General features: G+C 49.2%; 2 protein-coding genes across 3 annotated transcripts in view; both read left to right on the top strand.

Moving 5' to 3' along the window:
- The first annotated feature begins 595 nt into the window (after positions 1–595).
- Positions 596–5,889, top strand: CTSH (cathepsin H). The gene is made up of 12 exons (XM_032232693.1): positions 596–778; positions 1,000–1,031; positions 1,303–1,411; positions 1,515–1,585; positions 2,279–2,383; positions 2,536–2,622; positions 3,592–3,647; positions 3,775–3,856; positions 3,946–4,014; positions 4,251–4,357; positions 5,493–5,618; positions 5,723–5,889. Exons 1-12 carry the CDS (start codon positions 697–699, stop codon positions 5,796–5,798), a joined length of 1,002 nt encoding a protein of 333 aa, XP_032088584.1. The 5' UTR covers positions 596–696; the 3' UTR covers positions 5,799–5,889.
- Positions 5,890–5,915: 26 nt separating this feature from the next.
- Positions 5,916–21,474, top strand: part of BLM (BLM RecQ like helicase) — a 29,907-nt gene continuing 14,348 nt past the window's right edge. For both annotated transcript variants that reach the window (XM_032232690.1, XM_032232691.1), the window contains exons 1-7: positions 5,916–6,099; positions 10,709–11,211; positions 12,076–12,241; positions 14,379–14,488; positions 14,591–14,705; positions 15,525–16,252; positions 19,990–20,184. In XM_032232690.1, coding sequence (XP_032088581.1) covers positions 6,008–6,099; positions 10,709–11,211; positions 12,076–12,241; positions 14,379–14,488; positions 14,591–14,705; positions 15,525–16,252; positions 19,990–20,184 — 1,909 coding nt within the window. In that variant the 5' untranslated portion in view covers positions 5,916–6,007. The remainder of the gene's footprint in view (positions 6,100–10,708; positions 11,212–12,075; positions 12,242–14,378; positions 14,489–14,590; positions 14,706–15,524; positions 16,253–19,989; positions 20,185–21,474) is intronic.

Raw genomic sequence — 21,474 nt, 5'->3', positions numbered from 1 at the left:
TGAGGAGTAATTTTCTGACAGTGAGAGCAATCAACTCATGGAACAGAAGTTGCCTTTGGAAGTTGTGGGAGCTTCATCCCTGGAGGCTTTCAAAAGGAGACTGGACTGCCATTTGTGAGATATGGTGTAGGATCTCCTGCTTGGGCTGGAGGTTGGACTAGATGACCTACAAGGTCCCTTCCTACTCTGTTAATCTGTAAAAAGGCAACTGGGTTCTTGGTTTTTTCTTTGAAAACCTTTTGCTTCTCATCCCAGAAGCTTCTTCAGTTCAAGAGAGTCTAGCTGCTTTTTGGAAAAGCACCTTTGGGGCCACCACAGCGGAGACTCCATAGTTCTTTCTGAGAACCGGTACATCCTTTTGCCAGGAGTTCAGGAGACTCCTGCCCGGCCTGCAGCCCTCCAGCCTCCTTGGGGGCAACACGCCCCCTTCGTCGGGTCCTGCCCAGCCCCGCAGGGCTTTCGCTCTCCGGTCAGGAGCCCCCGCGAAGGTGACTCAGCGCAGCTCCCCGGCTCCATTGCCCCCCCCCCCGCCGGTACCGCTCCAGGCCGGTGGGAGAGCAGCCTCCGAGGCAGGAAGGGGCGGAGGCAGCGGCCGGGCTCGGTTGCCCAAGTAGCCGCCCAGCCTCTCCGCCACTTCCGAGGAGCGCCGCTCCAGCGCTCAGCACCCCGCTCGCAGCCATCCCGTCCTTGCCCAGCATGGCCCCGCGGGCGCTGCCGCTCTTGGTGCTCTGCTCCGGACTGGCACTCGGCCTCTGCGCCGCCAGCGGCTCCGCCTCAGGTGCGCGGCGGAGGCGGCGGGAGTAGTTGGCCCGCTTGGCCCCTCCGGCAGGGCAGGGCAGGGCAGGGGCTCGGGGAGGCAGCGCGGTCCCGCGGGCGGAGAAGGCCGGCCCGATGCCTGCCCGCAACCGGTCGCTCCGCGGGAACCGCGGCTTCCCAGAAGGGGCGGCGGGGAAGGCGCACGCCCGGCCCACTCCCGACCTGCGCTTTTCCTTCCCGCAGGCGAGCAACTCTTCAAGGCGTGGGCCTCGCAGGTAAAGCGCCTCTGCCAGGAGCCCCGGCGGGACCGGCCGCCGCCCAGCGCAACAGCCCCTCCAGGCGGGCGAGCGGGGCGGACGGGGGTGGAGGAGGCGAGCCTGGCAAGGGGCCCGGAGGGCCGTCCGCCCCCCCCCCCCCCCCGGCCTTCCTAGCCGGGCCTAGGCACGGGGGGCGGCCGGGGGAATTCCAGGCTGGAGGCGCGTCCGGGAACTCCCTTCCTGCTCGCGGCCGCCGAAGCCTCGCCTCGCTTTCTCTTTGGCGCTGCAGCACCGGCGGGAGTACCGCTCCCAGGAGGAGTTCCGGCACCGGCTGCGGATCTTCCTGGACAACAAGCAGAAGATCGACAAGCACAATGCAGGCAACTCCAGCTTCCGAAGTAGGGGCGCTGCTGCCCCCCCCCCCCCGCTTCCCTTTGGCGGCTGAGAAAAATGGGAGTGAGAGCCCCTCCTGACCGCCCCCCCCTCCGTTTCTCTCCTCAGTGGGCTTGAACCAGTTCTCAGATATGACCTTCCCTGAATTCAGGAAGCAGTATCTCTGGCACGAACCTCAGGTAAAGCCACCTGGGCATCTAAGATCAGGAGGGGCACAAAACTCCGGTTGCAAGCCAGCCCCCCCCCCCCCCCTAGAGGGGAGACTCTGGACCTTGGAAACCTTTAAGACATGCAGGCTTCAACTCCCAGAATTCCCCAGCCGGTATGGTTAGCAGCTGCATTCTGGGACCTGGAGTCCAGGCAGCTTAACTTTGCCATGGTTGAGAAAGGAGGAGCTGGAGGTCAGCATCTCACCATCCCCAAAGCTACAATTGGCATAAGCATTAAAAGGGAAAGGGGGGGGGGCAAAGCACTTGAATGTCAGAGCAACACGGAAAGGCTTCTCACCAGAATCAGAGCCCTGCCAGCCCCTTTTCAGTGCCCTTCCTCTTCCTCTGTCTCAAATGCAGGTCCTGCACGAGGGAAGCCAGTCCTTTAGTTTCTCTCCTTCAGATATAGATGTGCCTCACAAAACACCAAAGCCTCAGCTGGCCCACATCACGGGGTGGTGGTGGTGATTACAGCACGGAGGGCTGTTGTGAGGGAATGAGTCCCCGACCCTTTCTTTGGCCCCACCCATGAGAAGCAGGCTGGCTGTGGTGGCCAGGGACCCCTCCAGAGCTTCCCCAGAGTGTGCCCCCTCCTTCATGGTCTTCTAAGACACAGGGAGAACAAGATGGGCTGGCCAGTGACCACTTCCCACTTGCCTCCAGAACTGCTCTGCTACCACGGGCAACTTCCCTAGGAGCTCTGGGCCCTACCCGAGGTCCATCGACTGGCGGAAGAAAGGAAAGTTTGTCAGCCCTGTGAAGGACCAGGTAATTCGGTCACTCCTACACAATCTGTACAGGGCTTCAAGAATGGGGGGGGGGGAAGCTTCCCTCTGCCCTTTGGGAGCCTTGCCCAAAAGCTGGGCGAGGGGGGGTCTTCTCACACCACTCCTCTCCTTCTGTTCCCCCCTCCCCACCAGGGCCCCTGTGGTAGCTGCTGGACCTTTTCCACCACCGGCTGCTTGGAGTCTGCCATTGCCATAAAAACAGGGAAGCTACTGAATTTGGTGAGGAGGTTTGTTTGCACTCCATCTTTTTTTAAAGACCTTGGCGAAGGATAACTGAGGGCCAGTTGGTAGGAGGCCTGCTCTATTGGAGAAAGCCAGGACCACTCTTGTCAGCACAAGCAGAGAGGATTTCCACGGCTGAAGCCCACAGCCCCCCTTGCAAGTCCTCCTGGGGTCCTTCCAGTCTCACCTGCAGCTCAGCAGGACACACTTCTTGCTACCCTCTTGGCGATGATGCTCCTGACCCAAACTCCTCAGCGTCCCCCTTCTTCTGGACAGGAGGCGGCTTGTACAGGGGCAGCTCATGGGGGTCCAAAGCCCTGGCTGAGAAACCCCAGCCTTCTCCTGCCAAGGCCAGAGAAGGCTTTCATGCCGGGCATTTGTGGCAGAGAGAGAAAAGCAGCCCCGCCTGAGCCCCAGTTCAGCAGGTTTGTTCATATGCTGCCTTCATGATGTTTACAGACAACTCAAGGCAACAGGCCTTCCTCCCCTTATTTTCCCCTCAGCCACCCAGTGATGTTTGATGGACTGGGAGAGTGACCGGTCCAAAGTAACATAGCCACCTTTCATGGTTATGGTGGGACTAGAACTCTGTCTCCCACTGTCTAACCTGGTGCCTTCACCACTTGACTTCCACTGCCTCCACCCCAGTGGGTCTGCCGAGGAGCAAGGGGAACGCAGCCTGGCTTTTATCCTAGGCTTCGCTTTGGTCGGTGGGCACAGGACACTCTCTGGCTCCTCTGCCCAGGCTCCTGTGGGCAGCCTCAGCCCCTACAGGGCAAGCTTGCTTGGTGCCAAACACAGTGGCAAAGAGCTGGGAGCAGCCTCGGCTGCAAAAACCCACAGCCTCTAGGAAAGAAACTGGCACTAGGTAAGGGAGGTGGCTGCTGAAGACAGACAGGAAGGCTGCCTGGGCCTGAAACAGTTTCCCAGGCTGGCAGTCTTGATTCAACCTGTCTCCTCTCTCAGGCAGAGCAGCAGCTGATTGACTGTGCTCAAAACTTCAACAACTTTGGCTGCAGTGGGTAAGAGAGGCCCCCAGGGAGCCCCCCCCCCCATCACCTCAGTTCCTCTCTCCCCACCCCAGGGAGCTTTGGCCTCTGGGGTCTTTGTAAAGGGTCCGCATGGTGAGGCCGTTCCTTCCCTCCACAGGGGGCTCCCCAGCCAGGCTTTTGAATACATCCTGTACAACAAAGGACTCATGGAAGAAGAGGGGTACCCTTATCAGGCTCAGGTATGGGGGGGGTTCTGATCCAAGGTGAGGGAGGCAAGTTGCCTCTTCTCCGAAACCCCGTCTGAAAAGGCTCCTTTGGTGATGTGCAGAATGGCACCTGCAAGTTCCAGCCTCAGAAGGCCGTGGCGTTCATCAAAGACGTGGTCAACATTTCACTGGTGAGTGACTGGCAGAGGCCAAGCAGCAGCCAACAGCCCTTTGCTCTTTGGGGGACCCACCTTCACCTCCTGCCCCACAAAGCAGCCCTTCCTGGAGTGCCCTTTGGAAAGAGATTAAGAGGCTTGAAAATGGCCTCCTCCTCACTTGGGTCTGCTCTGGCAATCTGGTGGGAAGCCCTGTCCCCTTTCTGCACATGCTCAGAGGCCCTTGCCCAGTAATGCCCCTTTCTTTCCAGTATGATGAGCAAGGCCTGGTGCAAGCGGTGGGCACATACAACCCAGTGAGCATTGCCTTTGAAGTGAAGGAGGACTTTGTACACTATCAGGAGGGGGTTTACACCAGGTGAGTCCCTGTTGGCACACCCTGCTTTGCTTCATGCCAAGAGGATTGCTGCTCAAAAGCCCCATAATCGGCCTCTTCCCAGCAACGGCCCTCTGGCAACCCCCTGCAAGAACGGCCCTTCTTCCGTGGCCCCTCAGGTTCCCAGCAGAACTCCCAGGCACCCAGTACAGTTCAACAGGCCCATGCTGTATTGGGAGATGGCAAGCAAATTGGCCAGCTGGGCAGAGGCATTAGAAATAGGTCCACATGAAAGGGAAGTGCCCCTTTCTGGCTCCACACTTACTTCTTTGAGGCATTGGGCAGCCTTAGATTCTGGCTACTTGCTAAAGGAACCACTTCCAGGATTACTTTATTCCTCCTGTTGCTTCACTTTCTTTGATCAGCCTGTAACTTCTCAGTCACATGCAAACGAACTGATCCTCTCAAGCCCTTTAGCTGGAAGAGCCCTGCTAAGTACCTTTGACCTGTGGCCACCTGGCCTCTGCTCCCACCCAGCCAGCGCTGCCGAAGGTCCTGCTGGTTTTTCCTTCGCAACCCCCCCCCTCCACAATCTGCCCTGTGATGCAATTGCCCTTTGGGATAGGAGGAACAAGGCTTGACATCTCTAGATACTTGAAGATGATATTCCCCCCTCCCATCACTTCTTTTTCAAACTCACCCTGTATACTTCATTTTTTCCTCATAATTTTTGTTCCCAGGCTCCTACGCAACTTGCTGTTGTGTAAACTGTTCCCTAAAAATGCGGTGCCCCAACCCTTAAGTTCCTGTGCAGAAACCCGTTGATTAAATACGTTGATTCATCTTAAAACTGTATTTGCCCTTTTTGCATGCATATCGCGCTGCTGGCACATAGTTTGCAATCGGCCACTATTCCAACCAGAGTTTTGCCCCAGCCAATAGCTGATATTCAGAGACTTTGTTTCCCTTTCTGCCTTTGCATCTAATAAACGATCCACGTAAGCAGCGAAAGGAGAACAAGGGCGCCTCTCGCTTCTGCTTCGAGACTCCCTTGAGGGTATCTGGATCGGATTCTGCGCGCTTCTCTCTGAAGTGCCCGAGGGGCCGCTGGGGTCCTTTCCCGCTTTGACTCAGCCTGACTCGCTCTCCAACCGCTGCTCCGTCTCTCTCCTCACAGCACGGAGTGCGACCGAACCCCGGACAAAGTGAACCACGCCGTCCTGGCCGTGGGCTACGGGGAAGCGGACGGCGAGCCCTTCTGGATCGTGAAGAACTCCTGGGGGCCCCAGTGGGGCATGGACGGGTAATGCAGGCAGCGCCCCCCGGGGACTCCCCGCACCAGCCCCGGCTCTTGTCAGCGGGCAGGGCGCTCAGGGGGGCTCATGAGGCTCTTCTTTGCCCCGGCAGCTACTTCAACATCGAGCGCGGGAAGAACATGTGCGGCCTGGCCGACTGCGCCTCCTTTCCGGTCCCCCTGCTCTGAGGCGAGACGGAGCCCCGGCAGAGCTCGACGGCTAGGCAGCGGCGCAGGCGCATTGCGCGCACAGCGGTTAATAAAGGCTTCAAACCCAGAATACGCGCGTGGGCGTGGTCTCCGGAAGGCTTGCTACGTCAGTTCCGCGGGCAGGGCGGGCGGGCTCCAATCGGGCGCCGCCGGGCCGGGAAGGCGCGACGTCCGAAGCCTCCGCCGCCATGGCGGACCTTCCGCGCAACAACCTGCGGGAGCAGCTGCAGCGCCACTGGGCCAGGAGCGCCCTCGGCCCGCCCGCCGCGGCCAGGCCCGCGTGAGTCGAGGGGGGGCTCGCCAAGGAGGAGGCGCGCGGGAAGAAGGGAGGCGACCGAGAGACTTGCGCGTCGCTCCGGGCGGGGCGGTGGCCGCTTGCGAGGCAGGCTGGCAAGCCGCCCAGTGGCCTCCACAGCCAGCCTGCCCTGCGGTTGCTGGCCTCCCGTGGAGCCTTTTGCGGAGGCCGCCGGGGAAGCGGGGGCCCGGCGGGACAGGGGCTCTCCGGTTCCGTGGCGGGAGGGGTGGGAGAAGCGGGGGAGGGGGCCGGTCCCCCAGCCGCCCCAGCCCTTCCGCAGGGCGCCCATTACGGCCGGGGCTGCTGCCCTCCAGGCGGCCACAGCAGCTTCCAGGCCTTCCTGTAGCGCACCGTGACCCCCTCGGGAGGCTGACGGTGGGCAGCGCTTCCCAGTCCAGGAAGAGAAGAGCCTCTCGCCCTCCTTCGCTCCGTGGCTGCCCCGCCTGCGCCGCGCCCGTTTCCTTTCTCTGGGAAAGTCCCGTTGGGCCCAAAAGGTGGGAACCCTGGTGGGACCCCCAAGCCCAGAACCCCTCAGTCTTGCGAGGGTTAAGCTGAAGCCTCTTCTTCCCCGTCCGGACCTTCACGGACGCCCAGGCCGTTTCTCCTCCTCCTGGCCGCTCCAGGTCAGAGAGGTAAAACGGAGGGTCACTAGCGCCAGGTAGATATATGAGGGGAAGGGGAGGAGAGCATCCGACCCTGAGATGCCCCCCAGAAAACAGGCTCCAGCCAGATCCTTCCTCCCCCTTCACACCACCTGGTCCCCCATTCCTAAACCTGGAACCAGGCCAGAAGGATACACTGAGAGGTTAAAGCATTCATCCTTTGAAGTCTGGACCAGCAGCTCATCCCCATATCTTTATTGTAAGGTTTCCACAAAGACCTTTTCTTTCATTCCCCAGAAAAGGGACCCAGTGGGTTCCTTCTGGGATGCTTCCCACACCCCTTTTCTTTTGGTGATCTAAGAAAACATTGACCTGCCAGTTGTCGGGTCTGCTGTTCTGCCTCCCAAGGTCATTACCACTCATCATTACATAAAGAGATTCAGGAGGGACACTACCTCCATCTGACTCTTGCTAGAATCACCCACAAATGTAATTGATCTCATTTCAGTCATCTGAAACCTGACAGAAAAGGATCCAGACTATCCATTTCTATCAGCACAGCCAGGAATGGTTGGAGATCCAGTAAAAGTTATTCAAAATGGTCAGATCTAGCCATGATTTTTGAGGAAGGTGAACAAATAGCAGCAGGACCATCATCCCGGCTTAAGGATGAATCCCTTTCCTTGATCCAGAAAGCATAGGCAGCTGGGCTAACAATTCTAGGTACCCTGCCGGTTTCCTTAATGGTACCATCTTTGCTGAGATGTGGAGCAAGGAGGAAAAGGGAAGCAGTGAAAGAGAGGCACCAGCAGGGAGCAGACATAACTAGCCAAGCTGATTGATTAGTTCAAGACACTGTGAGTTTAGCTACATTAAATGGTATGAAATCTGCCGAGTTTAAGAACAGACTTGGAATCCTTTTTCTCGGGGATTGCTACCATGAGGTCAGTGACGGAGTAGCCAGGGGGAGGGGGGAGCATTCTGTCAGTAGTTTGAGTGTGTTGCCACCTTTATATCAGAAATGTGTTTCTTTTGTATAGAGACTGACTGGCTTGCCTAATGTAAAACATAACAGGGTGTTGCTCTCAGCCTTGCCAGGTAGATCAGCCAAGAAAGATGATCAGATAAATCAATACTTCTACTTAATTGTAAAGCTACATTAACAGAACCTTGCAAATCTGAAAATACATTTGTCCCACTGAAAGTCTATAGATTGTCCCACCGTCACCTTTTACAGCCTGACTTGGGGTGGGTTGGTCCCTTCTGAGCCATTTGTTCTGACCGCTATGCAGCTGTGGGCTACGCTGTCCCTCATCTGACAGTTCCCTAGTTTAGTTTAGTTTAGTTTATTTATTTGTATGCCGCCCTTTTCCCTGGGGGGACTCAGGGCGGCTCACAATCAAAAGGAAGGGGGGGACAGACTTTTACATATAAGACAGTACATGATTAAAACGCAACATTCATACCATTCGGGCGGGTTACAATCTTTAGCCCCAGGCCTGACGGGATAGCCAGATTCTAAGGGCTGTGCGGAAGGTCTGGAGGGTGGTGAGGGTACGAAGCTCCACGGGGAGATCGTTCCATTGGGTCGGGGCTACCACCGAGAAGGCTCTCCTCCGCGTGGTGGCCAGTCGGCATTGGCCAGTGGATGGAACTCGGAGGAGGCCTAAACGATGAGATCTAATGGGTCGTGTGGAGGTGATCGGCAGTAGGCGGTCTTTCAAGTACCCAGATCCACTACCATGAAGGGCTTTATAGGTGGCAAGTAGCACCTTGAAGCGTATCCGGAGATCGACAGGTAGCCAGCGCAGCTCGCGGAGGATAGGTGTTACGTGGGTGAAGCGAGGTGCACCCACGATCGCTCGCGCGGCTGCATTCTGGACTAGCTGAAGTCGCCGAATACTCCTCAAGGGCAGCCCCATGTAGAGCACATTGCAGTACTCCAGCCGAGAGGTCACAAGGGCCCGAGTGACTGTTGTGAGAGCCTCCCGGTTCAGGTAGGGGCGCAACTGGTGCACCAGGCGAACCTGGGCAAATGCCCCCCTGGTCACAGCTGACAAATGGTGTTCGAAAGTCAGCTGTGGGTCCAGGAGGACTCCCAAGTTGCGGACCCTGTCTGAGGGGTATAATGTTTGACCCCCCAGCCTGAGAGATGGAATATTTGCCAAATTGGCGGGAGGGAAACACAGCGTTCCCCCACTCCCCGCCCCACAAGTACCATTACAACTCCTTACAACTTGCTATATTGGAGGATTAGCTTTGAGAGGGAACTGAAAAGGACAAGTGACATTCTGTTGTTGTTTTTTCCTCTTCCAGATCTATCTTGTAATCTCATTTGAACTCTTGTGCTTTGGTTGAAAGGTTTTCAATTGGGGGATAGTTTTATTGTAATTTTTAAAAATGCCTACTTTAAATCTATCGTGTTCAGTTATGGCAGCCCTGAAAAAAATGGACATTTGAGAAGTCCTCAAGGTTCCAGCCATCACAGCAACCCTGTGGTCGTGTGATCAGGCACTCTGTAACTAATCACAATTTGATACCATTTTTGGCCATCCTTGCCAGCTTTCCATAGGCTAAATCAATGGGGAAGACAGCAGAGAACGTCATCAGTGGTTGCCACTTTTCCCTGCCCGCAGCACCTCTCTCTCACCTATGCTTTGCCCTCCCAGTTCCTCCTGCAATTCATGCCTGGCCTGTGCAAGCCTCCCAAGGCCTCACCTTCACACACACACACACACACACACACACACACCGGTTATCCTGGAAGTCCTGCCTCTTCCCGTTTAACAACTTGGGCCTCTCGGGTTTATGACGGCAACTGGGACTGCCAGGATTGCCATTAAGTGATGTGATCATGTATCATCATGCTTTACAACCGCATCACTTAGTGGTGGCAACCCCAACCCCAATTTCTTTGTAACCTGAGAACTACCTGTTCATCCTTTTGAAATATCTGTTTATGACATGTATAGTGTGTCACAATTTATCAGAACACTGGAAGCATACAAAATAACATGCTACATAGATTGGACAGCGGATGTAATCAGGGCCTGTTTTGGGGGGGATTGTAGGACATTTAAAAGATTGTAGGACATTTAAAGAACAGAATGAGTATCTGCAATGTTCTAACAACCAAACGTTTAAACACTTCAGATGTCTGACATAGGAGTTGGTTATTTGCGGGGCCACCTTCTCCCAAGAACATCTGCTCGCCCCACATGCTGTCCAGGGAGGAGATGCCCCAGCTCCTTCTGCTTAGCCTTGTCATATTTTAGGACCCAGGAACTGTGCTGATAAGGGGCCAGTTAATTGGAGCCCTCCAGTGGTGGTTTTGTTGTCATTTTATCATTTGTGTTTATATATTTACATTTAAATGGGTTTTTCTTCTTCTTCTTGATTTATTGTGTATTTGTATTATACATTACCTACACTATTTGAAGTAGTCAGCCTTAAAAAAAATTAAAAGAAATGTCTACTTTTATCATGATGGCATCCAGGTAGGGCACAAAGGCAAAATGTATTCCATGAACCTACAAGAGTTATTTAATCATAGTTTAGGTGCAGGATGTTAGTAGAGTGTTGAAGCCTCCCTAGAATTATTCCAGAGTTTATTGACCATGAATCCAGGTCAATAAATGTATTTTATTTAATAAAAATGTATTTAATAATAAACATTTAAAACCATAAATATGCTGCCAATGAATCTAGAGAAGAGGTTTCTGGACATTAGAAATGGCGTTCTGATTTTTGCCATAAAATGCTGGCATATAGTAGTAGCAATTGAATAACATCTGGTATTGTACATTTTTCTCAGAGCTGAAGTAGCTGTGGAATAAGTACATAATAGCATAGCTTCTTACAATATTCAAACACATGTAAAATAGTGGCAAAAGGGACACCTTGTTGGAGTCTACCTTGTGCTGGATCTGACTGGCTTCTAAGGGTTCTATCATTTATAACTGGCTAAAATCTAAACTTACCCATTTTTGCAGGGAATTTATATTCAGAAAGATGAGTTGCCTTGATGACTGCGCACCAGGATATCTGGGTGAAAGAAAACCTTTGGCCTTGAAGAACAAGAATATCAATTATTCTTTGGAAAAACAAAGCAGTATTAAAAATAAGCAAACAAAAATTAATGTGCTGTTTGAAACAACACTGAAAGTTCAAGAAGGAAAACAAGACCATTCAAATGATCAAGAGGTGAAGAATTTAGATGGTCTTATCTCTTCCGTGAAGGAAAGTGATAAGGACTGCAAGGTGGGGAGATCTGATATCCCCACCCAAGACCATAATTGTTCAAACAATTCATGTATTGACCTTACTGATATTTGGGAAGACATGGAGGACTTTGAAACAACTGGACCACAGAAAATATGTCCACGACAGTCTGTACCATTTCGAGAGAAGCTGTCTGCCAACGATAGAAAGACTGTAAAAAGCCCCTCTATCAGCAAGCCAAAGATATCTAACACGGGAAGAGAGAATGAAAAATGTAATGATGTTTATATATTTGTACAAATAGGAAAATACAAATGCCTCATAAGCAACAAGAGGGAGGGAGGCAGCCTGCCTGTTCCCCGTCTTGACCCTTTTAATTCCAGTCAAAGAGATTGTTTCAAATGGAGAATGTGAAGAGGAGAAATCATTGGAAAGTCATTTTCCAACTTCCAGGTCTAACATACAACCTTGAAATTCCTCATCAGGTCCCAAACTAAGAGCTAAGCAGCCCCAATGCTGCTTATTTTCCAGGGCTAGTCAAAGTGATGGTGTTTGTGCAGGTATGGTGCTCCTTCCCAAGGGGGTCACCTCAAATGCCATATGGCTTCACATCAACTGCATTAGGGAAACCAATCAGCCCCCGCCCCCTTCAGCCTGGGGTCATACCAAGTAACTTGTAGCTCTATTGCTGTTTGGACCTGGTTCTCCATAGTCCCTGTCTGACCTTGTTCCTTATCACATAATTTGACTATGTTAAAAAGAATTGGGTCCCCACTAATCAACACATCTAATCACAGAATATCATTAGATGTACTTAATGCTTTTCCTTATTTGATTAGCAACAGCAATAGCACTTAGACTTATATACTGCTTCACTGTGCTTTATAGCCCTCTCTAAGCATTTACAGAGTCAGCCTCTTGCCCCCAACCATCTGAGTCCTCATTTTACCAACCTCAGAAGGACAGAAGGCTGAGTCAACCTTTAGCCATCCAGAATCAAATTCCTGGAGTGAGCAGTGAGTTAGCCTGCAGTACTGCATTCTAACCCCTTACTGTTGTAATTTAATATTATATTTTTAATGATTAAACATGTTCATTATTTTACAGTGGTCTTTTGTTTAATATATACTCTTTTTAGTTAAAGGGCAAAATGATTCTGGCCTCCCCTTAAGTGGGAATGAAGAACCTGATGATGGAAGGGATGATCCTCAAGTATTCAGTGAGACTGAAGACTATGTGGACTTCATTCCCCCATCCCCAGAAGAGGAGATGCTGCCTGCTTCGTTCGGGCTGAAAACCACTAGGTACACTAGAATTTGTCTTAAGGGTTAGTATGAATAAGCAAAGACAGCATTTTTCTAGAACGGCCCCTTGGGGAAATAGCTGGTATGTTTATATCTGAATGCTCTGCATGAGTGAATGAGCAAAAGTCTCCCTAAAGATAAAACAATGAAGGTAAAAACAATCAAATTGTTCTAAAAGGGCAGGTGGTGGTTTTAGGTGGGTGAGCTTGGGCTCTCAACATCCCCAGAGGAAATGGAGATGTTTACCAATAGCTGCCAGCATAGGATCAAGCTCTTCTGTGGTTTTATTTGCAACCCCCTCCCCAAAATCACAATGGGGCAGGTAGGGGATGAATCCAGAAGGCTTCCCCCTTTCTCCTCTTGACAGGTAGTCTTCACCACCACAATTGTCCCCAAATTTCTGCTGTTAAGCAAGCAATAGCACTTAGACTTATATACTGTTTCCTGGTGCTTTTACAGCCCTCTCTAAGCAGTTTACAGAGTCAGCCTCTTGCCCCCAACACTCTGGGTCCCCATTTTATCCATCTCGGAAGGATGGAAAGGCTGAATCAACCTTAAGCCTGGTGAGATTTGAACTGCCAAATTATAGGCAGTCAGCAGAAGCAGCCTGCAGTACTGAACTCTAACCACTGCACAAGACATTTATTAAGTGAGGTTTGCTCCATTTTATGACCTTTCTTGCCATAGGTAAGTGAATTACTGCAGTTCAGTTAATATATCAGGCTTCCGAATAGCCTCCAAAATTAAATCAGAGTCTGAGGCAAAGGATTCCTCAAAGTTCCAATTTATTAAGAGAACCATGTTGGTACATTTGGGAAAACCCAAATCTGAAAGCTTCCAGATTTCCCCACCCAGTTGAAAGTTCAAGATCCTGCCCCCACATCCCATGGTCCAATCTCCCACTGCCACAAAGGCAGATTCCTCCCATCCAGTTCCAGCCAGGTGCAGAGACAAAGGTGACCTTGGCTTTCTACGAAGAATGTTGTTATGGCTACATCTCACCCAACTCTATCTAATCCCCCCTCCCATTTTCCCACAATAGAAAATAGACAGTAGAAAGTGTGGCAGGCTTGAAGTCTAAAAGAAAAGATGGCTTGCAGGCATGACATAATAAAGCAGAGAAGTGAATCTGGCTTCCTCATTGACTTTGCTTGCCAGAAGGGTGCAAAAGGGAATCAGTTGACTGCGGGACACTGCAACGTCATAAATATGAGCCAGTTGCCAGGCAGGCAACTTTTGATCACATGACCATTGGGATGCTGCAACGGTCGTAAGTGTAGAAATTGATCATGTCATGTTTTTCAATGCTGTTGTAACTTCGAATGGTCACTAAATGAATGGTTGTAAGTTAAGGGCTACCTGTAGCTCCAGGAGTGCTCTGGTATGTTTTCCTGTGACCTCTCACCTGCCTTTGCAGTGACTGGCCTTCCTGTGAATCAACCTGACTGCCTTCATGAGTCTTTGTGGGGATGGACGCTTCCCCAGGGAGTGGCAGATCATGGAAATACAACCATTAAGAGCTGACTTTGCAAATACTTCCTAGAGCAGACTTCCCCGGCCTTTCTGGGTTGGGGGCTGGGAAGGTTCCCCTCCAGCTGGCTCAAAGGATACTTTGATCAGCGCTGAGAGATCATGGAGAGCCAGGATCACTATCCGCTCAATGCTATATTCAGGCCTGAAACTGACTAGCGGTTCAGATAATCTGCAATAATGGAAACAATTCTCAACAACGTGTAGTGATTAATTCTATCAATGATTTATTATTTATATTTATAAAGATTTGTTAACCGACTTAACCCAATAAATCAATACATCTTTTAGTGACAGGTGCATTATTGCAAAATCTGGAAAATCAAATAATTTCTCTGGCTGGTGGTATTTAAACAAAAGAGAAGAAGCACTCATTGAAAAATGAACACCTTCAAACTTCAATACAGTTGTTTTACTCAAATTTAATTTCCATTACATCCTTACTTTCCTAATCGTCATTGATTATAGAAATACATGCAATTTTTGTTGACAGGAATACTGTGGATGTGTGCATAAAATCACTGTCTCGTTAAAATTCTATTTGGTATAAAGTGTATCTACTTCATGCTATATGTCTGCATTTCTTAATGATTCTTAACATTGTTAGGCATTTTCCCCAAAGAGCAACTGATGAGACAACATTGAATCCTGAACTCTCAGTGAAACAACTTCCAGAGTTTGGAGGAACGACCAAAAGAAGCGAACGAAGGAAGGAAGGTAAAACATTGTGATGTATTCCACAATCTTTTGATGATAGTCAGCCAGTTTTGCACTGCTGCTGCCTTGCAAAATATGTGACTGGACCCTGTTACATTTCAGGCCAGTCCCTCCACTGTGTAATGGAAGAGATCTGTCAACTGGTGAATGCCATTCCAGAAAGAGAACTGAAGTCTCTGCTATGTGGCCAAGAGCTGCTTCGGCTTAGAGATTGCAGGTCTGTTCGGGGTTTGGAATGCGATGAGGGCCTTTGCTTCTTTACCTGAAGAAATGAAGATGGGATGGGTTTGTCCAAGTTGCAAAGTGTTCAGTCCCCTGAGATTCTCTTAATGCAGTCCAGGTTTTTTATGTATGCACGATAACTTCTAGAGAGTTCTTTGTCACAGGTTATTGCTACATGGAATCCTGCCCATATTTATTTCAGAAGCAGAATTATGCAAATAATTTCCCTTTTTTCATCGGGATTCAGTATCTTATAATTTCAGTGCTACTCAGTTCAGGGCTGTAAAACCTCCACAGGAGTCCAACCTTGGAAAATATGCCTAGTCCATAAGGGGGGAAATTGTTCCTTACTAATCTTAGAGAAACAGGAATGTTGTAGAACAAGAGAGTTCTTAATGATCAGGTAATACCACAGTATCATAGTTCTGCAGGAAACTCATGGGTGAATAATAATTAAACATACTTTTAAAATGGGGCAACGTTTTATTATTCATGGCCGTTGAGGGTCAGGAGTATTGATTGAATTGTTGAAATTATTCAATTTCAGTATTGACTGAAAATGTTTCTGTCAGTTAGGAAAGATTCCATAGGACAATACATTGCTATTAAGGATAGATATATTGTATGTACTGTATATGTATATTTATACACTCAAAGGGATGTTTTAATGTCAATTATGTTTTATAGACAGGGATCTAAATTGGGTTGTGAGTTGTAAGTAAGGCAAAAGATTAAGAAGAGGAGTTTCTGGGACAGTAACAACAAATTTATTTGGGAATATTTAAAAGAATAAGTTATATTTTTTTGTATACAGAAGAAAACTGTTGAACAATTCTAGAAATGGAAACAGAACCGGTACTGATAAATTTCTAAATATAAACTACAAATGTAATTTTGACTATGATGACTCCCACGATGGAAGTTACTCTTCTCAGCTGGGAAAAACGTCTTCCCCGCTTCCTCAAGGGGCTGCCTCTACTTCTGGACCATTTTCTGGCAAGCGGCTTGATGACGTTCCCCGCCTGTCTGGCCTTCATCCGCCACCCTCTCAACGATGGGCCAGTGCCAATCCATCCATTTTCATGAAAGATTCTACCTGGGGCACGTCATCTTCTGCCATGGAAAGTTCAGGCATATCTTGTCCCAAGTGGGAAGCCGGTGGAATAACGGGACTCCAAAATCCAGATTTGGAAGCCGAGACACATTGGTGGCCTTCAACACTGAATGGAGCAAATTCAGAGAACCGAAGGAAAAGTGTTCCACTTATAAGCAATGTGGGAAGTAAGAGTCCTTTGGCAACTGGAGGGCAGAAGCTTCATAAAGATGATTTTGATATTGATGACCTGGATGACTTGGATGATGCAATAAGTGCTTCAATAGCCGAAGGCACTTCTCAGGACCTGGCTCAGCCGGCTGCAGACGCCTCCCCTGCAGCAAATCTATTTTTGGGGAAAAACTCGGTCACGTCCAAGGCAGGCGCTGATCTTCTGCATAGCGATTTTTCTTTCACAGACCATTCTGTAAGGGGTGAGAGTTTCCCTGGTAAGTTACCCTGTTTCTTCTTTCAGTGCATTCTGGGAAATAAGCTGCAGTAAGAAATTACAGTGAGGAGTACAGTTAACTCATTTTACAAACAATCTTGCATCAGAGACTCTTCTCCACATATTAACTCAACCTTTTTGAGCAGATTTGGATTTTTAGAAACATGTGGGCACTCACCACATAGTTGCCAGGGGTATTTCCCAGTTCACAAATTGGCCAGCTGTAGATATGTTTGAATGTGATTGCACAGAAAAGGGATTTGAAAGTTAGCGAACTCCTGTTAGGCCTGCTAACCTTTGTCCCTTTTTTGGACTGGGATGCATATTTCCAAAAAGAGTTCTGGGTTGCATCTGACCATCATTTTTATTCGATAAAGAAACTTGTATGGATCCCAATCATCATTTTTTATAATAATAAAGTAACAGAATTGGAAGGGACCTTGGAGTCTTCTAGTCCAACCCTCTGCTCAGGGCAAATAACGTACATATATAATACATAAAATAACAACATATCCTTGGGAAGGACTTGACCTCTTCTCTTTTCTCTATATAAAATAGGATGTATGTATGTATGTTCCAGCATAACTCTGGAATGCCTTGAGCAATTTCATCCAAACAGTATACAGGCGACTTACTCTTAGGAGAAAAATACTGTGGGGGTAAGACACCCCTAACGCCCCTTGGAGTGTGTGTTCTGTTAAGATGCACCCTCTTGTGACTTTAAATGGCTTCTACTGTACTGCTGTAAAATGGCTTCTACTGTACAGTGCATTGGAGTTGCCATGTAAACAGCTTCACAGTATTCAACAAGGGGGCTCCCTCTGGTAAGGGGGTTGGACAAAAGGTAAATATTTAGTGATCTTGGGATGGATTGCAAAAGTAAGTTGCATGAGTATATGTTAATAGTCTGTGTGTGTGTGTGTGTATGTGTACATCTATATATATATTTGTGTGTGTGTGTATGTATACACACACACACATATGCTGGTCTTGTTGCATTCGAGTCTTTTCCCGTGTAAGATTGAGATTGTTTTGGCAATGTTTCAGTGAGGTCTCCCTCACCATCTTCAGGCTGGTGTTTTGAAGATGGTGAAAAACATCAACATAAACACACACACCCACACACACACACACACACACAGTAGCAGCTGATAACTCGGTGTTGCCCGGGTATTTATAAACGTCAAAGCATTTGTCTGACAGGGAGCCATTGAGAGGGGTCTTTCTTCCTCCTCCTCCTATGCCCATCATCCCTGGCCTCTCTCTTTCCCCTCCCATGTGCTCTTCTTTCCCACCCTGTCTACAATCCTGGCACTTTGCCCCAAATCCATCAGGTGCTTCCACATTGGTCCACTGGAGGGCGAACTTCACGGCTGGCTTTCCAGAGGAAACTGCGAAGGAAGTGACATCACAAACAATTGCCCCTCTAGGACACCACACTCGCTCTCCTTAATGGGCCAGGCATTCCAGAGTTATGCTGGAACACACACACACACACACACACACACACACACACACACACACCAGGGGTATCTTACTCCCACAATATGTTTCTCCAGAGAGTAAGTCATCTGTGTATCATGTTTGGTTGACATTACAGATGACTTACCATCTGGAAACAAATACTATGCCAAAATGGGGGCATTTTTGCCTTACCCCAGACCTGCTGAAGCCTGCAAAGTGCTCAGCAGGTCTGGGGTAAGGCAAAAATGCCCCCATTTTGGCATAGTATTTGTTTCCAGATGGTAAGTCACACCTCCATTTTTGCCTTCCCCCAGCGAGTCCTAGGCTGGAGAAGGACGCATTCTCACGTTGCACTTAATAATAAGTTTACTACCACCACCACAAACTCCCCCCCCCTTTTCCCTCCTGTCTTTTGCAGCGTTTTCGGCATTGGTCGCTCCCACTGATGGTGGGTAGTTTGCAGGCACTCCCTTAGCTCCTTGTTTGCAAAGCGGCTCTCAAAGAGAACAAAGTGGGCGTAGCACACCCAGAGCTGCTGCTTCTTCGCAACAGCTGAGGACCTCTTCTGCTTGGAGCTGCAAGCTGCAGGGAGTGGGGGGCTGCAATGTTGGCAGCTTCGGGGGGCTCCTTCCCTCAGTGGTTCATTTTCTTACCTCTAGGCAACTATGCCGGCTTTGTCCTTAAAGGCTACTGCTCTGCGCCTTTTGATCTTTCTCGGGCGTGGAGAAAAGCGAAGGGAGCGAGCCTGCTGCTGAACTTGGAAGCCGAGATGCTTCTTTTCCACCCAACCGCTGGCATGGGGTGCCAAAAAGACCTCTGGTTGCTGCTACCATCTTCGTGCATGTGCAGCTTTCTTCTCACCGCTGGAGGATGTTTTGGCGCCCTGCGGTTAGCGGCTGGGTGGAAAAGAAGCCTCCGATCCTCTGGCACTCAAGGAGGTGGCTGAGAGGCTTCTTTGCTAGCCAGCCGCTTCCCAGCTCCGGTCAGCTTGCCATGCGACGGACGTGAGCAGCGACCAGGGGACCAGTTTGGGGGCGTGGCCAGCCTGTCAGTACTACGGGTTTAGAGAGCTAGCCCCGATTTTTACTATTGGTTCTACTGAACCGGTCTGAACCAGTAGGAACCCACCTCTGCTGAGGGGGGGGTTAAGACATAACTCTGGGGTACGGGGGGAAGAAAGGCCCCTCTCAATGGCTCCCTGTCAGACAAATGCTTTGATGTCTATAAATACCCGGGCAACATCGCGTTACCAGCTAGTAGATGGATAAAAATGCCAAATCCAGTCTAAACATTTGGCTGTTTTGATGTAAAACGTCAGGAGGGAGCAGGGAAGGAGATGTCCTTTAAAGCAGGTAGCTGGAGGTAGAGTGGCACTCCTTGGCAGCATACCAGGAATGCAAGACCACCAATTGCTATCCATTGTCCGTATACAGGATAGCACATACATGATGCATTCATTTTAAATAGAGCAGGTGGTTTTTCCAGTAGAATTTTTTCCTTCTGCTCAATAATATTCACTTCTTGGAGATTGCCTGGGCTAGTCTTGGCAAGGTTTTTCAGCGGTGGATTGCCAATGCCTCCTTCCTGGCTTTGTGGCTAAGGCAAGATTAGAACTATTAACAAGGGTCTGTTTTTCTGGCAGCTTTTTGCATTTAGGTTTTAAGGGTAATTTTGAATCTTGCTACATTATATCCAAAGTTGCTGTTTTGAAATAAGTGGAGACTGAAAGTGTTTCACTGGCTGAGCTGTGTGTCAGGATGCAAACTGGGTCCTCTTCAAGACTTCACATTGTTTTGTACATTTATGAGTGGAAATAGAGTGGGTGAAACCTAGTGAGATTTAATCATAGCAATAGCAGCAGCACTTAGACTTACATACCGCAGTATCATGCTTCACAGCCCTCTCTAAGCGGTTTACAGAGCCAGCCCCTTGTCCCCAACAATCTGGCTCCTCCTTTTACCCATCTCAGAAGAAGGGAAGATTGAGTCAACCTTGAGCCTGGTGGGATTTGAGCTGCCAAATTGCAGTCAGCCGGCAGTCAGCAGAAGTAGCCTGCAGTACTGCACTCTAACCACTGAGCCACCACTGCTCATCATTGACATGGTTTAGTAAGACACTTCATCCATCCCTCCTCCCACCCCTGAAACATTTTGGGATATTTTCCTGTTTATGAAATTAATGAAGTTTCAGCACCTAATTGGTTGGCTATACATTCTGGAAACAGCAAATGTATATTGTCTTCAGTCTCGTAACAAAAATTTGTTTTCTTCCAAGTTCCTCCACTAATTAAGGATACGCCTTCCAGAAATGCCACTCTGGAACCATTCAGAGGTTTAGCATTTGCACATTCTAATGAGATGATGAAGATATTCCATAAAAAGTTTGGTCTCCATCATTTTCGGACCAATCAACTTGAAGCCATCAATGCTGCTTTGCTGGGTCAGGACTGCTTCATCCTGATGCCCACAGGTGAGTCTTCAAGTGAAGCCCATCTCTGAATGGTCATTACCTTCTGCCCTCCAAAGAAAGGGGGAAGGGAGAATCAAGGCTGACAAACTACATTTTAAACTGGGATTGAAATAATCAAGAGAAAAAAAGCAGTTGTAATAATTGGTTTTAAATCAAATTGCTGATATTTTGCTTATGTTCTAATTGGGATATGCTGATAAGCTGAACAATTGGGATGAAATGATTCAGGTGGTGCTCCAACTTTCAGCTCTGAAACCCTGCAAAGTAAGCTATTTCAAACATGCTTACCGACTGCAGGGCATCAGTTTATGACTGCAGTGGCTTTTGACTGAAATGTCAAAAGTCTTAAGTCAAAGACTACCTGTAGGTATCACTGAGTAGGCTTGACTCATGGCAACAAATGCATATCTTTCCAACTGCTTCAATAATAACTGGACGCTTTTCCGGCAGAGTCCTACACTTTTCTGGATCCTGCCCATTCCGGGATCCATTGCCTTCCTTTTCTACTTTCCTCGCTCCTGCCAAGGATAGCTAAAAGATCTCGCCTATTATCCTCTCACATCACCTGCCAAAATTATATCCATGTATTTGCTTATCTGGGCGTTGATTGCTGGTGATGGTCTCTTTGTTTACTTTTTATTGTCTTCTTCTAATGCTTTGAATTTCTCTCTCTATGTCTGTTAACGGCTGATTTATCTGAGCGCCTCCGGGAATTCCCCAGCATTTTTGGATTTAACTTGGTCTAGGATGTTCCAAGTTGAGCTCTGGTTGAGTTTGCCCACATGTTGTGTGATTAAGAGTTTGTGACTAGTCTGCCTGTGTTCTACCTACAGGAAGTCCTTGACTGACAACCACAATTGAGCCCAAAAATTCCATTGCTAAGCAAGGCATTAAGTGAATTTTGCCCCATTTGGGGACCTTTCTCAACACCGTTGTTAAGTGAATAACTGCAGTTTTTAAGTGAGTAGTGTGATTGCTAAGTGAATCTGACTTCCCCATTGACTTTGCTTGTCAGACGGTTGCCAAAGGGGATGGCGTGGCCCTGGGACCCTGCAACCGTCATCAGCACATGCCAGTTGCCAAGCGTCCAAATTTTGATCCCACGACTGTGTGGATGCTGCAATGGTCACAAGTGTGGAAAAAAGATCACAAGTGACTTTTTTCAGTGTCCTTGTAAGTTCAACAGTCATGGAACCTGAAAGTCCAGGGCCGCCTCTTGTGGCTACTGCAGCCCTTCTATGTGGTAGGTGGTTTCTTCTTCGTTTAGAGATTTTGAAAAGCTTTAGACGA

The sequence above is a fragment of the Thamnophis elegans genome, chromosome 16 (genome assembly GCF_009769535.1).
Source record: "Thamnophis elegans isolate rThaEle1 chromosome 16, rThaEle1.pri, whole genome shotgun sequence".
Classification (NCBI taxonomy): Eukaryota; Metazoa; Chordata; class Lepidosauria; order Squamata; family Colubridae; genus Thamnophis; species Thamnophis elegans.
The sequence above is the reverse complement of the archived record's forward strand: the minus strand, read 5'-3'. Positions and strand labels throughout refer to the sequence as shown.

What these genes read in the sequence shown, in the direction of transcription:
- CTSH (XM_032232693.1), top strand. Translation starts at nt 697, where the DNA reads ATGGCCCCGCGGGCGCTGCCGCTCTTGGTGCTCTGCTCCGGACTGGCA. An exon ending in AACAACTTTGGCTGCAGTGG is followed by an intron (nt 3,648 to 3,774) that starts GTAAGAGAGGCC and finishes TTCCCTCCACAG; the next exon opens with GGGGCTCCCCAGCCAGGCTT. An exon ending in ACGTGGTCAACATTTCACTG is followed by an intron (nt 4,015 to 4,250) that starts GTGAGTGACTGG and finishes CTTTCTTTCCAG; the next exon opens with TATGATGAGCAAGGCCTGGT.